The sequence below is a fragment of the Delphinus delphis genome, chromosome 5, assembly GCF_949987515.2.
Source record: "Delphinus delphis chromosome 5, mDelDel1.2, whole genome shotgun sequence".
Taxonomy (NCBI): domain Eukaryota; kingdom Metazoa; phylum Chordata; class Mammalia; order Artiodactyla; family Delphinidae; genus Delphinus; species Delphinus delphis.
In genome coordinates this window covers 30102314-30122432 of record NC_082687.1, presented here as the reverse complement: position 1 = coordinate 30122432, position 20119 = coordinate 30102314, and the positions used below count along the sequence as shown (strand labels likewise).

At 36.6% G+C, this 20119-nt stretch overlaps 1 protein-coding gene across 2 annotated transcripts in view; it reads left to right on the top strand.

Moving 5' to 3' along the window:
- LRBA (LPS responsive beige-like anchor protein) overlaps nt 1-20119 on the top strand; it is a 733083-nt gene that overhangs the window by 88619 nt on the left and 624345 nt on the right. For both annotated transcript variants that reach the window (XM_060012133.1, XM_060012132.1), the window contains exons 5-9: nt 734-829; nt 12855-12976; nt 13064-13190; nt 13878-13997; nt 15798-15944. In XM_060012133.1, coding sequence (XP_059868116.1) covers nt 734-829; nt 12855-12976; nt 13064-13190; nt 13878-13997; nt 15798-15944 — 612 coding nt within the window. The remainder of the gene's footprint in view (nt 1-733; nt 830-12854; nt 12977-13063; nt 13191-13877; nt 13998-15797; nt 15945-20119) is intronic.

The window sequence follows — 20119 nt, the reverse complement described above, 5'->3', positions numbered from 1 at the left end:
GCTTGTGCTCAGGCCCTATTATGGGAAGAAGACAGAGAAGGCATTGTGGATAGAGTGCAGAGAGAGGCAAAAGAGGTTAAGGAGGTATGTAAACTATCTTGTGGGCCATGTTAGGGATTTTGGTCTTTATTTTAAAGACAGTGGGAAGCTATAGGAGAGATAGAATAATGTAACAGTGAAAGTGTAGTAATGAAAAGCATGGACTCTGGAGTCAGACTGAATTCTTATCCTATCCTTGTCACTTACTACCTGTATGACCTTGGACATGTTCCTCTGACTCAGATTCCTCCTTTGCAAAATGGAGTGAAAATAACCCCTAGTGTGGTTATGAGGCTAAAATATTTTATTGTTTTTAAAGTGCCTTTAACAGTGGGACTTGGTAAGCATTATTTTCTGGTGAAATTAAAAAGTGCTTTAAAAAGGGATGGGTGGTGGGTTGATGTAGTTTGTAATTTTAAAAGGTCGTTTTTGCTGTAGTGTGAAGAGTTATGTGTCAAATGCTGTTGGCTCATATTTATCCAACGCCTCATAAAAAAAATGGCATAGAGTGCATTGTTCATTTCTTTAAGGTAGTTGAAAATAACCTTCTTTTAAGGAGGTTATTTTATATGCTTTTTAGCTTACAGAATTATTTAGTTATTAGGGGATATATTAAAGTATGTCTGTACTAAAAGTAGGTATTTTTGTTTTATGGTGAATAATGTGGTTAATGAATTGTTGATTATTTTCATAGCCTCCACATGCTGGAAAGTTGCTGTCTGTGTTAAAGCACATACCACAGAAGTATGGTCCGGATGCCTTTTTCAACTTTCCAGGAAAGAGTGCTGCAGTAAGTAAATCTTAACAAGGAAATCACTTGAAGTTCTTTTTTCTTTCTTTTGCTTCCTGAAAGTATGGCCCTGTAAACACTCCTGACAGGTTCTGTGTTAGGGAGAAACTTCCTTGCACAGCCTAACTTAATCTTTACAGCAATTGTGCATGTTACTTTTTCCTGACTGTTTTAGAGGTGAAGAAATAGAGACTCTAAGAAGTTAAGAAAGCTGTCCACTCACCCCTTGGGGCCTCAGTGGAATAAGAACCCAATTCTTTTTAACATAAGCCATTTTGTCTTATGAATTTTATCTTTGCATTCTCAAACAGAAATTTATGGACTTGAGGACACGGGGAGGGGGAAGGGTAAGTTGGGACGAACGAAGTGAGAGAGTGGCATGGACATATATACACTACCAAACGTAAAATAGATACCTAGTGGGAAGCAGCCACATAGCACAGGGAGATCAGCTCCGTGCTTTGTGACCACCTAGAGGGGTGGGATAGGGAGGGTGGGAGGGAGATGCAAGAGGGAGGAGCTATGGAGATATATGTATGCGTATAGCTGATTCACTTTGTTATAAAGCAGAAACTAACACACCATTGTAAGCAATTATACTCCAATAAAGATGTTAAAAAAAAAAGAAATTTATGTGTAACACTTTCAGTTTTATTTTTCTGAAGATCTTTCTTTAGCCTTACATTTCCTGATTCCTGTTTCTTTTGCACCTGAGAGTTACTCTTGGAAACTTTCTAGGCAAGTTTTTCTAACCTGTGTGTTTCCATATAATATCAATCTCAGCATTCTTGTAATCTGTTAATCAGTTTATAAATAAGACAGTTATGTATGGCAGTAATATCTGTAATGTTTCAAAATATTATAGGATTACATTATATAATGTATATGTATTATTTATGGAAGCTTTTTTACTTCATTATGACATTGGTGTGCCTGTTACAAGCATCCATTTTTTGAAGATATTTCAGCCTATTCTTCTTCTGAGGTTACCTTTTATTCATTTTTTACTTTTGTTCTCATAATATCCTACTTGCTTGTGGCCCCTATGTAGCCAGGCAATACCTGCAGAAAGAAGAGAGTGTTTTGAAAAGATATTTGTGATATTTGAATGCTTCACACAAAATACACAGTTTTCTTTGGAAAGTTTTATTGCTCGTATTATTTTTTTCTTTATAATTTTTCCTTAATAACCATTTTAGATTTGAAGCTTCCTAGAATAATTGTACTCTGTTGGCATTGAGCTTATCGTTTGTCTCCAACATAAAAAAGTATTCTTGGGACTTCCCTGGTGGCGCAGTGGTTAAGAATCTGCCTACCAGGTGACACAGGTTCGAGCCCTGGTGTGGGAAGATCCCACATGCTGCAGAGCAGCTAAGCCCATGCGCCACAACTACTGAGCCTGCGCTCTAGAGCCTGCAAGCCACAGCTACTGAGCCCATGTGCCACAACCACCAAACCCACACACCTGTAGCCTGTACTCTGCAACAAGAGAAGACACTGCGATAAGAAGCCCGTGCACCACAACGAAGAGTAGTCCGCTGTAACTAGAGAAAGCCTGTGCACAGCAACGAGGACCAAGTGCAGCCATAAATAAATAAATAAATAAATAAGAGAAAAACATATCCAGATCCACCCTTTAAATATATATATTTAAATATATAGTTTTTTAAAAACATCTTTATTGGAGTGTAATTGCTTTACAATGTTGTGTTAGTTTCTGCTGTATAACAAAGTGAATCAGCTGTATGTATACATATACCCCCATATCCCCTCCCTCTTATGCCTCCCTCCCACCCTCCCTATCCCACCCATCTAGGTGGTCACAACGTACTGAGCTGATCTCCCTGTGCTATGCGGCTGCTTCCCACTAGCTATCTATTTTACATTTGGTAGTGTATATATGTCAGTGCTAGTCTCTCACTTCGTCCCAGTTTACCCTTCCCCCTCCTTGTGTCCTCAAGTCCATTCTCTACGTCTGCGTCTTTATTTCTGTCCTGCCCCTAGGTTCTTCAGAACCAGTTTTTTGTTTTTTTTAGATTCCATATATATGTGTTAGCATACGGTATTTGTTTTTCTTTTTCTGACTTACTTCACTCTGTATGACAGACTCTAGGTCCATTTACCTCATTACAAATAACTCAATCTTGTTTCTTTTTATGGCTGAGTAATATTCCACTGTATGTATGTGCCACATCTGCTTTATCCATTCCTCTGTCAATGGACACTTAGGTTGCTTCCATGTCCTGACTATTGTAAATAGTGCTGCAGTGAACATTGTGGGACATGTCTCTTTTTTAAATATGGTTTTCTCAGGGTATATGCCCAGTAGTGGGATTGCTGAGTCTTATGGTAATTCTATTTTTAGTTTTTTAAGGAACCTCCATACTGTTCTCCATAGTGGCTGTATCCATTTACATTCCCACCAACAGTGCAAGAGGGTTCCCTTTAAAAAATAAAGTATTCTCATGAGATTAATCTCTTTTTCACGCATGTTATAACTTTATTATTTATAATTCTTTGAGATAGTAATGTGTCCATTCTATTTACTTATATGTATCTTGAAAGTGGGGCAGTTCAACTACACAGCTTTTGGAACTTTCAGAGAAAAGGTGTTTTAAATATATTTAGTGACTCATTTTTTCCCTTAAACATAGCTTTTAAAGGGAACTTAAAGTATTTATGGGTAAATTAGTTTTAGAAAGCTTTCATATCCTCTACTCTCATGTTTCAGTGAGAGAGAGCATATGTATGCAGTGAATATGTACTTTTTAATTTTTTTTCTTATTGCAACATTCATTTTATTTTACTTTATTTTTTTTTATTTGTTTATTTGATTGCGCTGGCTCATAGTTGTGGCAGGTGGGCTTCTTAGTTGCGGCATGTGGGATCCTTAGTTGTGGCAGTCAGCCTCCTTAGTTGCGGTTTGTGGGCTCTTTAGTTGCGGCTTGCTGGTTCCTTAGTTGTGGCGTGCAAACTCTTAGTTGCGTCATGCATGTGGGATCTAATCTCTGGCCAGGGATTGAACCACGCCCCCTACATTGGGAGCTTGCAGTCTTAACCACTGCGCCACCAGGGAAGTCCCCAACATTCAGTTTAAATCAGCCTCTTGAAGTATCAATTGTGTTATTACATAAATTTGGCTCTATGATTTTTTCATGTTTTTTGGAATATCTTATACATATAAAAGAATATATGTGTATGTATGATGTCGACAGAAATGCCTACGTAAATTATAATAACAAGAAATTGTTAATTATAAGTAACAGTAATTATTGTAAATTATAAATAACAAGAAAACAAAAACTTTGTAGTATGATCTTTCTTTAACAGCTTTATTGATTTATAATCCCCATATCATATGATTCATTCATTTAAAGTGTGCAGTGAATGGTTAAGTGTGTTCACCAAGCTGTGTAACCATTATCACAATCAATTTTAGACATTTTCATCACACCCAGAAGAAACCCTGCACTCCTTAGCAGTCACTGGACACATTTCACTGCAGACTCCCAAGGCCTAGGCAACTGCTGTTCTACTTTCTGTCTGTATGGATTTGTCTCTTCTGGACAGTTCATGCAAGTGGAATCATGTGATGTCTGGACTTTTGTGATAGGCTTTTTCTACTTACCACTACTGTTTACAAGATCCATTCATGTTGTAGTATGTATCACTGCTTCATTACTTTTTTTTTTTTTGCGGTACGTGGGCCTCTCACTGTTGTGGCCTCTCCTGTTGTGGAGCACAGGCTATGGATGCGCAGGCTCAGCAGCCGTGGCTCACGGGCCCAGCCGCTCCGCATCATGTGGGATCTTCCCAGACCGGGGCACGAACCTGTGTCCCCTCCATTGGCAGGCGGACTCTCATCCACTGTGCCACCAGGGAAGCCCTCCCTTGCTGATTTTAATATGTTTTCTTTGTATTTAATTTTTGACAGTTTGATTAATATGTGTCTTGGCGTATTTCTCCTTTGATTTATCTTGTATGGGACTCTCTGTGCTTCCTGGACTTGATTAACTATTTCTTTTCCCATATTAGGGAAGTTTTCAACTATAATCTCTTCAAATATTTTCTCAGTCCCTTTCTTTTTCTCTTCTTCTTCTGGAATCCCTATAATTGGAATGTTGGTGCGTTTGATGTTGTCCCAGAGGTCTCTGAGACTGTCCTCAGTTCTTTTCATTCTTTTTTCTTTATTCTGCTCTGCAGTAGTTATTTCCACTATTTTATCTTCCAGGTCACTTATCCGTTCTTCTGCCTCAGTTATTCTGCTATTGATCCCATCTAGAGTATTTTTAATTTCAATTATTGTGTTGTTCATTGTTGCTTGTTTCATCTTTAGTTCTTGTAGGTCCTTGTTAAATGTTTCTTGCGTTTTCTCTATTCTGTTTCCAAGATTTTGGATCATCTTTACTCTCTTTATTCTGAATTCTTTTTCAGGTAGACTGCCTATTTCCTCTTCATTTGTTAGGGCTGGTGGGTTTTTATCTTGCTCCTTCATCTGCTGTGTTTTTCTGTCTTCTCATTTTGCTTATCTTACTGTGTTTGGGGTCTCCTTTTTGCAGGCTGCAGGTTTGTAGTTCCCGTTGTTTTTGGTGTCTGTCCCCAGTGGCTAAGGTTGGTTCAGTATGTTGTGTAGGCTTCCTGGTGGAGGGGACTAGTGCCTGTGTTCTGGTGGATGAGGCTGGATCTTGTCTTTCTGGTTGGTAGCTCCACGTCTGGTGGTGTGTTTTGGGGTGTCTGTGGACTTATTATGATTTTAGGCAGCCTCTCTGCTAATGGGTGTGGTTGTGTTCCTGTCTTGCTAGTTGTTTGGCATAGGGTGTCCAGCACTGTAGCTTGCTGGTCGTTGAGTGAAGCTGGGTGCTGGTGTTGAGATGGAGATCTCTGGGAGATTTTTGCCGTTTGATATTATGTGGAGCTGGGAGGTCTCTTGTGGACCAGTGTCCTGAAGTTGTTTCTCCCACCTAAGAGGCACAGCACTGACTCCTGGCTGCAGCAGCAAGAGCCTTTCATCCACACGGCTCAGAATAAAAGGGAGAAAAAGTAGAAAGAAAGAATTAGTAGAAGTAGAAAGAAAGAAAGAAAGAAAGGAAGGAGGGAGGGAGGTAGGGAGGGAGGGAGGAAGGAAGGAAGGAAGGAGGGAAGGAAGGAAAAAAGAAAGAAAGACAGAAGATAAAGTAAAACAAAATAAAGTGAGATAAAATATAATAAAGTTATTAAAATAAAAAATAATTATGAAGAAAAAAATTTAAAAAAGAAGGGACAGATAGAACCCTAGGACAAATGGTGGAAGCAAAGCTATACAGACAAAATCTCACACAGAAGCATGCACATACACACTCTCAAAAAGAGGAAAAGGGGAAAAAATCATAAATCTTGCTCTCAAAGTCCACCTCCTCAATTTGGGATGATTCGTTGTCTAAAGGAGGGAAGGAAGGAAAGAAAGAAAGAATGAAAGAAGATAAAGTAAAATAAAATAAAGTTATTTAAATAAAAAATAATTATTAAGTAAAAAAATTAAAAAAAAGAAAACGGACGGATTGAACCCTAGGACAAATGGTGAAAGCAAAGCTATATAGACAAAATCTCACACAGAAGCATACACATACACACTCTCAAAAAGAGGAAAAGGGGAGAAAATCATAAATCATGCTCTCAAAGTCCATCCCCTCAATTTGGGATGATTCGTTGTCTGTTCATGTATTCCACAGATGCAGGGTACATCAAGTTGATTGTGGAGCTTTAATCCGCTGCTTTTGAGGCCGCTGGGAGAGATTTCTTTTCTCTTCTTTGTTCTCACAGCTCCCAGGGTCTCAGCTTTGGATTTGGCCCCGCGTCTGCGTTTAGGTCGCTGGAGGGCGTCTGTTCTTCACTCAGACAGGACGGGGTTAAAAGAGCAGCTGCTTCGGGGACTCTGATTCAGTCAGGCCGGGGGGAGGGAGGGGCACGGAGTGTGGGGCGAGCCTGCGGTGGCAGAGACTGGCGTGATGTTGCACCAGCCTGAGGCGCGCCATGCGTTCTCCCGGGGAAGTTGTCCCTGGATTCCGGGACACTGGCAGTGGTGGTCTGCACAGGCTCCCCAGAAAGGGGGTGTGGATAGTGACCTGCGCTCGCACACAGGCTTCTTGGTGGCGGCAGAAGCAACCTTAGTGTCTCATGGTCGTCTCTGGGGTTCGTGCTTTTAGCTGCGGCTCGCGCTCTTCTCTGGGGCTCCTTTAAGCAGCACTCTTAATCCCCTCTCGTCGCGCACCAGGAAACAGAGAGGGAAGAAAAAGTCTCTTGCCTCTTCGGCAGGTCCAGAGTTTTCCCCAGACTCCCTCCCGGCTAGCCATGGTGCACTAAACCCCTGCAGGCTGTGTTCATGCCGCCAACCCCAGTCCTCTCCTGAGATTATTTTTGTGTATGGTGTTAGGGAGTGTTCTAATTTCATTCTTTTACATGTAGCTGTCCAGTTTTCCCAGCACCACTTATTGAAGAGGCTGTCTTTTATCCATTGTATAACCTTGCCTCCTTTGTCATAGATTAGTTGACCATAGGTGCGTGGGTTTATCTCTGGGCGTTCTATCCTGTTCCATTGATCTATGTTTCTGTTTTTGTGCCAGTACCATACTGTCTTGATTACTGTAGCTTTGTAGTATAGTGTGAAGTCTGGGAGTCTGATTCCTCCAGCTCCGTTTTTTACCCTGAAGACTGCTTTGGCTATTTGGTGTCCTTTGTGTCTCCAAACACATTTTAAGATTTTTTGTTCTAGTTCCATAAAAAATTCCATTGGTAATTTGATAGGGATTGCATTGAATCTGTAGATTGTTTTGGGTAGTATAGTCATTTTCACAATATTGATTCTTCCAATTCAAGAACATGGTATATCTCTCTATCTGTTGGTAACATCTTTAATTTCTTTCATCAGTGTCTTATAGTTTTCTGCATACAGGTCTTTTGTCTCCCTAGGTAGGTTTATTCCTAGGTATTTTATTCTTTTTGTTGCAGTGGTAAATTGGAGTGTTTCCTTAATTTCTCTTTCAGATTTTTCATCATTAGTGTATAGGAATGCAAGAGATTTCTGTGCATTAATTTTGTGTCCTGCAGCTTTACCAAATTCATTGATTAGCTCTAGTAGTTTTCTGGTGGCATTTTTAGGATTCTCTATGTATAGTATCATGTCATCTGCAAACAGTGACAGTTTTACCTCTTCTTTTCCAATTTGTATTCCTTTTATTTCTTTTTCTTCTCTGATTGCTGTGGCTAGGACTTCCAAAACTATGTTTTGTAATAGTGGTGAGAGTGGACATCCTTGTCTTGTTCCTGATCTTAGAGGAAATGCTTTCACTTTTTCACCATTGAGAATAATGTTTGCTGTGGGTTTGTTGTATATGGGCTTTAATATGTGGAGGTAGTTTCCCTCTATGCCCACTTTCTGGAGGCTTTTTATCACAAATGGGTGTTGAATTTTGTCAAAAGCTTTTTCTGCATCTAGTGAGATCATCATATGGTTTTTATTCTTCAGTTTGTTAGTATGGTGTATCACATCGATTCATTTGAATATACTGAAGAATCCTTGCATTCTTGGGATAAACCCCACTTGATCATGGTGCATGATCCTTTTAATGTGCTGTTGGATTCTGTTTGCTAGTATTTTGTTGAGGATTTTTGCATGTATGTTCATGAGTGATATTGGCCTGTAGTTTTCTTTCTATGTGACATCTTTGTCTGGTTTTGTTATTAGGGTGATGGTGGCCTCGAAGAATGAGTTTGTGAGTGTTCCTCCCTTTGCTGTATTCTGGAAGAGCTTGAGAATGATAGGTGTTAGCTCTTCTCTAAATGTTTGATAGAATTCACCTGTGAAGCCATCTGGTCCAGGACTTTTGTTTGTTGGAAGATTTTTAATCACAGTTTCAATTTCATTACTTGTGATTTGTCTGTTCATATTTTCTGTTTCTTCCTGGTTGAGTCTTGGAAGGTTTTACCTTTCTAAGAATTTGTCCATTTCTTCCGGGTTGTCCATTTTATTGGCATAGAGTTGCTTGCAGTAGTCTCTTAGGATGCTTTGTATTTCTGTGGTGTGTATTTTAACTTGTCCCTTTTCAGTTCTAATTTTATTGATTTGAGTCTTTTCCCTCTTTTTCTTGATGAGTCTGCCTAATGGTTTATTAATTTTGTTTATCTTCTCAAAGAACTATCTTTTAGTTTTATTGATCTTTGCTATTGTTTTCTTTGTTTCTATTTCATTTATTTCTGCTCTGATCTTTATCATTTCTTTCCTTCTGCTAACTTTTGGTTTTGTTTGTTCTTCTTTCTCTAGTTCCTTTATGTTTAAGGTTAGATTGTTTATTTGATATTCTTCTTGTTTCTTGTGGTAGGCTTGTATAGCTATAAACTTCCCTCTTAGAACTGCTTTTGCTGCATCCCACAGATTTTGGATTGTCGTGTTTTCATTCTCATTTGTCTCTAGGTATTTTTTGATTTGCTATTTGATTTCTTCAGTGATCTCTTGTTTATTTTGTAATGTATTGTTTAGCCTCCATGTGTTTGTGTTTTCTATGTAATTTCCCCTGTAATCGATTTCTAATTTCATAGCGCTGTGGTCAGAAAAGATGCTTGATATGATTTCAGTTTTCTTAAATTTATTGAGGCTTGATTTGTGACCCAGGATGTGATCTATCTTGGAGAATGTTCTGTGCACACTTGAGAAGAAAGTGTAATCTGCTGTTTTTGGATGGAATGTCCTATAAATGCCAATTAAATCTATCTGGTCTATTGTGTCATTTATAGCTTCTGTTTCCTTATTTATTTTCATTTTGGATGATCTGTCCATTGGTGTAAGTGAGGTATTAAACTCTCCCACTATTATTGTGTTAGTGTCGATTTCCTCTTTTATAGCTGTTAGCAGTTGCCTTGTATATTGAGGTGCGCCTATGTTGGGTGCATATATATTTATAATTGTTATTTCTTCTTTTTGGATTGATCCCTTGGTCATTATAGTGTCCTTCCTTGTCTCTTGTAACATTCTTTATCTTAATATCTATTTTATCTGATATGAGTATTGCTACTCCAGCTTTCTTTTGATTTCCATTTGCATGGAATATCTTTTTCCATCCCCTCACTTTCAGTCTGTGTGTGTCCCTAGGTCTGAAATGGGTCTCTTGTAGACAGTATATATATATGGGTGTTGTTTTTGTATCCATTCAGCAAGCCTGTGTCTTTTGCTTGGAGCAGTTAATCCATTCATATTTAAAGTAATTATCGATATGTGTGTTCCTATGACCATTTTCTTAATTGTTTTGGGTTTTTTTTTTTTTTTGTGTGGTATGCGGGCCTTTCACTGTTGTGGCCTCTCCCGTTGTGGAGCACAGGCTCCGGACTTGCAGGCTCAGCGGCCATGGCTCACAGGTCCATCCGCACCACAGCATGTGGGATCTTCCCACACTGGGGCACGAACCCATGTCCCCTGCATCGGCAGGCGGACTCTCAACCACTGCGCCACCAGGGAAGCCCCTGGGTTTGTTTTTGTATGTCCTTTTCTTCTCTTGTGTTTCCCACTTAGAGAAGTTCCTTTAGCATTTGTTGTAGAGCTGGTTTGGTGGTGCTGAATTCTCTTAGCTTTTGCTTGTCTGTAAAGCTTTTGATTTTTCATCGAATCTGATTGAGATTCTTGCCGGGTAGAGTAATCTTGGTTGTAGGTTCTTCCCTTTCACCACTTTTAGTGTATCATGCCACTCCCTTCTGGCTTGTAGAGTTTCTGCTGAGAAATCAGCTGTTAATCTTATGGGAGTTCCCTTGTATGTTATTTGTCATTTTTCCCTTGCTGCTTTCAATAAATTTTCTTTGTCTTTAATTTTTGCCAGTTTGATTACTGTGTGTCTCGGCGTGTTTCTCCTTGGGTTTATCTTATGTGGGACTCGCTGCACTTCCTGGACTTGGGTGGCTCTTTTGTTTCCCATGTTAGGGAAATTTTCGACTATAATCTGTTCAAATATTTTCTCTTTTTCTTTCTCTCTCTCTTCTCCTTCTGAGACCCCTATAATGCGAATGTTGTTGTGTTTAATGTTGTCCCAGAGGTCTCTCAGCCTGTCTTTATTTCTTTTCATCCTTTTTTCTTTAATCTGTTCCGCAGCAGTGAATTCCACCATTCTGTCTTCCAGGTCACTTATCTGTTCTGCCTCAGTTATTCTGCTATTGATTCCTTTTAGTGTAGTTGTCATTTCAGTTATTGTATTGTTCATCTCTGTTTGTTTGTTCTTTAACTCTTCTAGGTCTTTGTTAAACATTTCTTGCATCTTCTCGATCTTTGCCTGCATTCTTTTTCCGAGATCCTGGATCATCTTCTCTATCATTATTCTGAATTCTTTTTCTGGAAAGTTCCCTATCTCCACTCATTTAGTTGTTTTTCTGGTTTTATCTTGTTCCTTCATCTGTTACATTGTCCTCTGCCTTTTCATCTTGTCTGTCTTTCTGTGAATGTGGTTTTTGTTCCACAGGCTGCAGGATTGTAGTTCTTCTTGCTTCTGCTGTCTGCCCTCTCAAGAATTCTTTATATATTCTTCTGGATATAAGTTTCTTATCAGATAAATAACTTGCAAATATTTTCTCCCATTCTTTTGGCTTGTCTTTTCACTTTCTTGAGGGTATCCTTTAAAGCACAAAAGTTTTTAATTTTAATGAAGTCCAATTCATATATTTTTTCTTTCATTGCCTAATTAAGAAGGATTTATCTAACTCAGTGTCATGTAGATTTAACCCTATTTTTTCTTATAAGAGTTTTATATTTTTAGCTCTCACATTTAGGTCTATCTGTCATCGATTTGGGGTTAATTTTTTGTGTGACACGTAAGGAAGTGGTCAGCTTCATACCTTTGCTTGTAAATATTAGTTTTCTCAGCAACTTTGTTGATAACACTATTCTTTCCTCATTGAACTGCCTTGACACTCTTGTTGAAAATCAAGATCACAAATATAAGGGTTTATTTCTGGGCTCTCTGTTCTATTTCATTGATCTTTATCTTTATGTCAATATGGTAAAATCTTCATTACTGTATCTTTGTGTTGTACTTTTTACATTTGGTAGTGTGGGTCTTCCAACTTTGTTCTTCTTTTTCAAGTTTGTTTTGGAGATTTGGGGGCCCTTGCAGTATGTAATATGATGTTTTAAATAAAAATTTAAGCCAAGTGGTAAAATCATTTATATAGTGACATGAATAAAATTTTAAAATATTATGAAAAAAATATTATGAACGAATCCTCTTCAGCTATATATTTGCTGTTAAAAAAATTATATTCCAGGCTTTTTCCTTAACTTTTTTCTTTCCTTTCTTGTCCCTCTTTCTCTCTTCTGTTACCTTATGTAACATTTCAGCAACAAATTTCCAACTTGATATCACTGCTTACCTCTTTTTTTAAATTTTTTAAATATTAAAATTTAATTTTGGCTGCATTGAATCTTCATTGCTGTGGGCAGGCTTTCTCTAGTTGTGTGGAGTGGGGGTACTCTTTTTTTTTGTGGTGCACGGGCCTCTCATTGCAGTGGCTTCTCTTGTGGAGCACGAGCTCTAGGCATATCGGCTCAATAGTTGTGCCTCATGGGCTCTAGAGCACAGTCTCAGTTGTTGTGGCACACGGGCTTAGCCGCTCTGCAGCATTTGGGATATTCCCAGACCAGGGCTCAAACCCGTGTCCCCTGCATTGGCAGGTGGATTCTTAACCACTGCACCACGAGGGAAGCCCACTGCCTAACTCTTTTAATAGGAATTTCTTTGGACATGTTTATTGTAAGAAATGAAGCACCTGTGATTAGTGCATCAAGCAGGTCACTTGGAATGTTTCTATTGTTTAATTAAATTATCATCATTACTGTATATTTTGGAATATTTAGAAGTTATTAAAATCTTTCAGATAAAGAGACTACTGCATATTTTAATCATGATGTAGAATAATATCTAGTAGGAATATGTATAGCATTGTAAGGTCTCATTTTCATGATTTCAGTAACAAAATTTTTCATTGTGAGTCAGTAACTCAAAGCTTTTTCGTTTAGGCTATTGCATTACCTCCTATAGCCAAATGGCCATACCAGAATGGTTTTACATTTCATACCTGGCTTAGAATGGATCCTGTAAATAACATCAATGTGGATAAAGATAAACCATATTTGTATTGGTATGTATTTCTGTAATTTAGTGTTGTTACTTTACTTTGAAAATGAGAAGAATATTTGGAGATGAAATGAAAACTTATATTTTATAGTTTCAGAACCAGCAAAGGTCTTGGTTATTCTGCACACTTTGTTGGGGGATGTTTAATTATAACATCAGTAAAGTCAAAAGGAAAAGGCTTTCAACACTGTGTGAAATTTGATTTCAAGCCACAAAAGGTATGTGATCTTACTGAGTCATAGTTATGTTACCAAGCTATTCTAACCTTCAGAATGCTTTGCTTTAGTGTTATTGACATAATATGTGGTAAATCATAGCTCTGTGTTTATACTCTTTTAGAAAATGAAGTGTAAATCACTGGACAATTGTTAACCTCTCTGATTTGGATAATGAAAAGAGTGAATATTTAGTTATTTGTAGAGTTTAAAGGAAATACAGGGGGAAAATATCAGTGGCAATTATTTTAGTAGTAGTAGTAGTGTTAGTAGTAATATGTATTTTCTTTTGTACCTTAAAATTTAGAGATTAATAAGCGGTTTATCAACAAAATATACATGTATATATATGTAGATAGGTAAATAGATAAAACAGATATGACAAAATATTGACAGTTGTGGAAACGAGATGGTGAGAGAGTTTGTACTAAACTTTTTACTTTGGGAGGTGTATTTAAACATTGTCATAATAAAAAATTTGAAAAATAATTTCATGGGAAGCTGTTATTGAGAGTTGCTTTGAATCAATATGGTTCAAGAGGTAGAATATTGAATTTAATAAAGGTAGTCTTATTTTATTTTTAGGTTTAATTGTAATTTAGAATTTAATTTTTACTTGTTATTATCAATGTGGTTGAGTTATTGGAAAGATCATTATCTTTTTTTTTTTTAACTGTTTTGCTTATTCAGTGGTATATGGTAACTATAGTGCACATTTATAACCGGTGGAAGAACAGTGAGCTTCGATGTTATGTGAATGGTGAGCTTGCTTCCTATGGAGAGATAACATGGTTTGTCAACACCAGTGATGTAAGTAATTTGAGAAAGTTACAGTGAAATAAGGAAAATATATTTTACATTGAATATAAATTTTAGAATACCTCAATGGTGGATTTTTATAATCATAGTTTGGCTAGCATGTTAATATATTAAGAGAGTAGAACTGTGCTAATATGGCACATATTACTCAGTCATTGTTATAAAATTATTCTGGAAAGGGTAGAGAAGATTCATAGGTAACAGTGGGTATATCTTGAAAGTATTTGTGTCATTGGTCCATTGATCAAATTAAACCTGAGAGCTCTATTACAGGCTTCTGATGATTTTTATGAATGAGTTAGATGATGCATGCTTATAAATTTTCCAGAAAATTCATATAGATAACTATTATGTTATAATATTTTCAAGATTCAAAAAGAGATTCATAGGTTAGATTTAATTTAAATGTTCTTCCCCCCACACCCCAATTACATTTTTAATAGAAACCTTGAAAAATACAGATCAGGAAAATGAATGCAAGCTTGCAACACTCATTTACCAATAACTCCTCCTTTCATATTTTATCCTATACATATTTACATATTTTGAAATGCTGACCTTAAGAGCCCAGGTTGTTACAAAAGATAGACTTAGGTTTGAATCCCTTACTGACTGTATGACCTTACTTAGTCTATTAGGCCAAAGTTTGCTCCACCTAAAAATGGGTGTAAAATAGTATGTATCTTAGAAGGTTGATTAAATGAGATACTGTTCACAAATTCATTAGCAGAGTGCCTTGTACAGAATAAGTGCTCAATAAATGTTAGCTCTTATTTTTTTAAATATAAAAAAGGGATCAGATATGTATACTGCTTTTCAACCTGTTTTTTTCCTTACATTAATCCTTATTGAGTACTTATTGTATTCCAGGCATTGTAATAAATACCTTTATTTTCTGTAAGCCCCAACCTTGCAAGGTAAGTACTGTTGTAATCTTCATTTTACCAGTGAAACTGAGCACAGAGAGGTTAAGTAATTTGCCAAAATCAGCAGCATGGGAGGCAGTGATTTGATATAGGTGGTTTGTCTTCACAACCCAAATGTTAAAAATTTTTATATTCCTTAATGTCAACACATACATATTTTTCAACATCCTTCCTAACAGTTTCATGGTATAAAATGATACTTTTAAAGAGATATGGATACTTTTCTTCCTCCTTGTTGTATACATGAGTTTTTAAAATGGGGTCTTTGCAACCTGGATGTTATTAAGAGGAATTTTTTGTCTGAAGAAGAAAAACATACACCTGATTTTCTTGATTTACACATTCCTTTTGAGAGATTGCATCTACTCCATGACTTCACCCATTATTTGTATTTTGATGTCTACAAAAAGTTAGTCTTAACTCCTCACCATGCAGAACCTTGTTGGCAATTGCTTCTTCATCCACATTAGTTCACAGAAAAGACGCATTCATTATATGCCCCACACTTAATTCATGATTTTCCTCATTGCTCCAAAGCCTGCTCTTCTGTCTGGTTCTTTGCCTGACCAAGTATGAACCTTCAGAGTCCATAATGATTTCTCTGGCTGTTTCCTATATCCACTTTGTCATCAGGTTTTGTTTATTGTACTTTGGAAAACTTGTCTTATCTCCTTTCTGTGATGTCTTTCCTGATCTCTACACCAAATGGGAATGAATGAAGTGAAATGCTAAATGAATTATTTTAATCTATTCAGATTATATTTTAGAGTGGGCAAAATATTTATACCAATATAGTTTGTTATTATTTCTGGAGGAGATAATTTTTTGTTTTTTCTCTAATAAACTTCTCTGTTTTCTTTCACAGACCTTTGACAAGTGTTTCCTGGGCTCATCAGAAACAGCAGATGCTAATAGGGTATTCTGTGGTCAGATGACTGCAGTTTACCTTTTTAGTGAAGCTCTTAATGCAGCTCAGATTTTTGCTATTTATCAATTGGGCCTGGGATACAAGGTACTTTACTTGCTGTTCCCTGCTTAACCAGTGTTAGTTGAGATGGATTTATAGGTGGGTGGTGCATGGGGCAGCTTACATCTTGGGTTACTAAACTGTATGTGAAAGTAACCAGAGGCACCATAGGGAAGTCACAGGAGTCCGTCCAAAGGGTCTTTTAAAGTTTTTTTTTTTTTTTTTTTTTTAATTTATTTTTGGCTGTGTTGGGTCTTCGTTGCTGCACTCAGGCTTTCTCTAGTTGCGGCGAGTGGGGACTACTCTTCGTTGCGGTGCGTGGGCTTCTCATTGTGGTGGCTTCTCGTTGTGGAGCATGGGCTCTAGGCACACAGGCTTCGGTAGTTGTGGCACTTGGGCTCAGTAGTTGTGGCTTGCAGGCTTTAGAACTCAGGCTCAGTAGTTGTGGTGCACAAGCTTAGTTGCTCCGCGGTATGTGAGATCTTCCCGGGCCAGGGATCGAACCCATGTCCCCTGCATTGGCAGGCGGGTTCTTAACCACTGTGCCACCAGGGAAGCCCTCTTTTAAAGTTTTGTGGGAAGCATAGTATACTTGTCATATGTGGGGCACTATGCAAAGTACTTGCTCAAGTTTCAACTTTAATTTATGCTGCATTTCTTTTGGTGATATCATATCCTTGCACAGCTAAGTTTTTAATGCTTGCTGTGATAAAGAGCAAGTACCATGTGAAAATCAGTGTGGAACAGGAAATGAGGATGAGCTATGAAATCTGATTCCAAAATTTGAGAATTTGTGCAGTACCCAAGATGCATATACATCCCATTAATAAATAATTTTGCTAATATAATAATGAAGGAAACATCTTTTTTCAATTTGTGCATTAAGTTTTTCAAATGGCTAATAAATTGTTAAAATATAAAGTAGTTGGGTCAAACTAATAAACAGAAATGTTCAATATTTATTTTGGTCTGGAACACCATAAAAAATTACTGTGAAGCTAAGAGTGTCATGAATCAAGGAAGTTTGGGAACCTTTAGGTTAAGCCATTGTTAATCTAGTTTGGTTCCAGGGAGTGATTTGTCTGTTATGTTCCTTTGAAAACAAAATCAACTTGCCTTAATTTACATACTGTTGGAGTCAATAAAGTATACATATTTTAATTAGTTTTGACAAAAGTATAATGCAGCAATCAAGACATAGAACATTTCTATCACAGCAAAAGGTACCTCTCTGCTCTTTCCTAGTCAGTTCCTTGTGCTTCTCTAACCCCACCCCGTTTCTGTTGACGGGCAACTACTGATCTGTTTCTGTCACTACCAAATAGATTTGTTTTTAATAAGGTTTTATGTAAATAGAATCATGCAATGTGTGCTCCTTGGAGTTTGGTTTCTTCTTAGCATGTTTTAAGATTCATCTATGTTGTTTTGTATTAGTAGTTCCCTCTTATTTATTGCTAAGTAGTTTTCCTTTGTATGAGTATATCACAACTTTTTAACCCATTCATCTCTTGATGAATATTTGGGTTGCTTCCAGATTTTGGCTATTATGAACAAGCTGCTATGAATATTGCTGTACAATTCTTTGTGTATTTCATAAATATGTAAGAGTGGAATTGTTAACTGGTATGGCAGCTGAAACTGCCAAGCTCTTTTCCAAGGTAGTTGCACAATTTTTCATTTCTACAAGCAATGTATGAGCTTTCTACTTACTTCACATCCTGTTAACACCTGGTATTGCTGGTCTTTTTAGTATTAGACATTTGAGTGGGTCCCTAGAAGTTTCTCGTTCTGTTTTTTTTTTTTTTTTTTTTGTGGTATGCGGGCCTCTCACTGTTGTGGCCTCTACCGTTGCGGAGCACAGGCTCTGGATGCGCAGGCTCAGCGGCCATAGCTCACGGGCCCAGCTGCTCCATGGCATGTGGGATCTTCCTGGACCGGGGCACAAACCCGAGTCTCCTTCATCAGCATGCGGACTCACAACCACTGCACCTCCAGGGAAGCCTCTAGATGTATTTTAGAACCAGCTTATCGCTTTCTACAAAAAAGTCTACTGGGGGTTTTATTTGGTACTGTATTAACGTATAGATCAGTTAGAGGATAATTGACATCTCACTAATACTGGATTATCCAATCTGTGACCATGATATCTTTATTTACTTAGGTCTTTATTAATATCTCCCAGCAGTGTTTTTTGGTTTTCATTGTACAGGTCATGCATACATTTTGTTAAATGTATTTTTAAATATTTCATGTTTTTTAGGTAATATCTTAAGTTGCACTTTTAAAAAAGTTAATTTCCAATCATTTGTTTCTAGTGTATAGAAATGTAGTTGAGTTTTATTGACTTTTTAACAAGACCTTGCTGAACTTGCTTATTAGTTTTACTAGTTTTCTGTTGTTGCTGTTTTAGTATTTTCTACATACATGTTCATGTAGACTGTAAGCTTTACTTCTTCATATCCAATCTGTATGCCTTTTCTCTTTTTTCCCTTATTGTACTAAATAGGACCTCCAGGATAAATAGTTAAAATATAAATGACAGGAGTAGACATTTTTGCCTTGTTCCTGATTTTGGAGGGAAAGCATTCATACATATTTTATAGACTCTTTTTCAAGTTGAGAAATTTCTTTTCTATTTCTAGTTTTCTGAGAGTTTTTATTAGAAGGATACTGAATTTTGTAAAATGAGTCTTGCTTTTTTATTGAGTCAGTCAATCTCTGCCTTTCATTGGAATGTTCACATAATTTACATCCAGTGTATGAATAAGTATAGATACTGTGGGACTTAAATCTACTGTCTTGCTATTTGTTTTCTGTTTCTTTTGTCTGTTCTTTGATTCTTTCCTCTTTCTCTGCTTTGATTTAGATTGCCTATTATTTAGTATTTCACTTATTTCTATTATTGGTTTATTAGTTTTTTTTTAAACTTTAACTTATCATAGTCTACCAGTAAATGACATTGTGCAGTGTAAGACCCTTCCAACATAATCCTGCAATTCCCCTTCGTGTCCTCGGTTTTGTTATTTTTGTAGATTTTACTTCTTCATATATTATGGTCCTTTTGATACATTTTTATTATTTTTGATTCATTCATTTATATTTTAAAAAAATTTAAAGTGAGGAAGATCATATACTTTGTATTTATCTATGTATTCACCATTTCTAGGATACATCTTTGTGTAGATTCATGTTTCTGTCTCATATCATTTTCCTTCCATTTGAATTGTTTTATTATTTCTTATAATGGAGATTTACTGTCAGTGGCTTTTCTGAGCTTTCATTTGTCTGAAAAAGCCTTTGTTCTTCTTTCAGCTTTGAAAAATAGTTTTACTGATTATAAAATTTGAAGGTGACAGTTTTCTTTTTTGAGCTTTTTCAAGATATTCTTTTGTTTAACTGACTTGCACAGTTTCTAACAAGAAGTGTGTGGTCTTCCTCTATATGTAATATGTCTTTCTTTTCTCTTGCTGGTTTTAAGATTTACTCTTGTCAGTGATTTTTGAATGAATATAGTATATAGAATATAGTATATAGTATATATAATATAGTATATGTTGGTATGGGTTTATATGTGTGTGTGTGTGTGTGTGTATGTATGTGTGTGCATGTCTAGCCTACTTTAGATTATTTGAACTGCTCAGTTCTGTGGGTTTATGGTTTTGGTGAAATATGAAACTTTTTGCTATTATTTCTTTAATATATTTTCTGTTTTTTATCTTCTTCTAGAATTCATATTACATTTATTTTAGACGTTAGATACAAGCAAACAGAGCATTGAGATGCTATTTTTTGCCTGATTTATAAGAAATGTTTTGCTTTGGATTGTTTTCATGGTATTATCTTTATGTTTACTAATCCTTCTTTATCAAATGACTTATTGCCATTAATTCTATCAAGCGAATTATTCATTTCAAATATTTTGTGTCCTGATAAATTTTGATAATTATCATTATCTATTTTTCTCCTTTCAACGTTGTCTTAAAAAAAATACCTGACCATAGTTGTGACTACTCTAATGTCTTTTTCTTCTAATTTCATCATCTGTATTTCTGGGTTTATTTTTATTTACTGATAGTCTGCTGGTTGTTTCAGACTTTGTGGTTTGTTTAGTAATTTTGGATTAAATACTGGACATTATGATTTTTACCACGTAAATGTCTGGATTTTGTTGCTTTTTTTTTTAAAGATCGTTGGGCTTTGTTCTGCTAGTCAGTAGATTA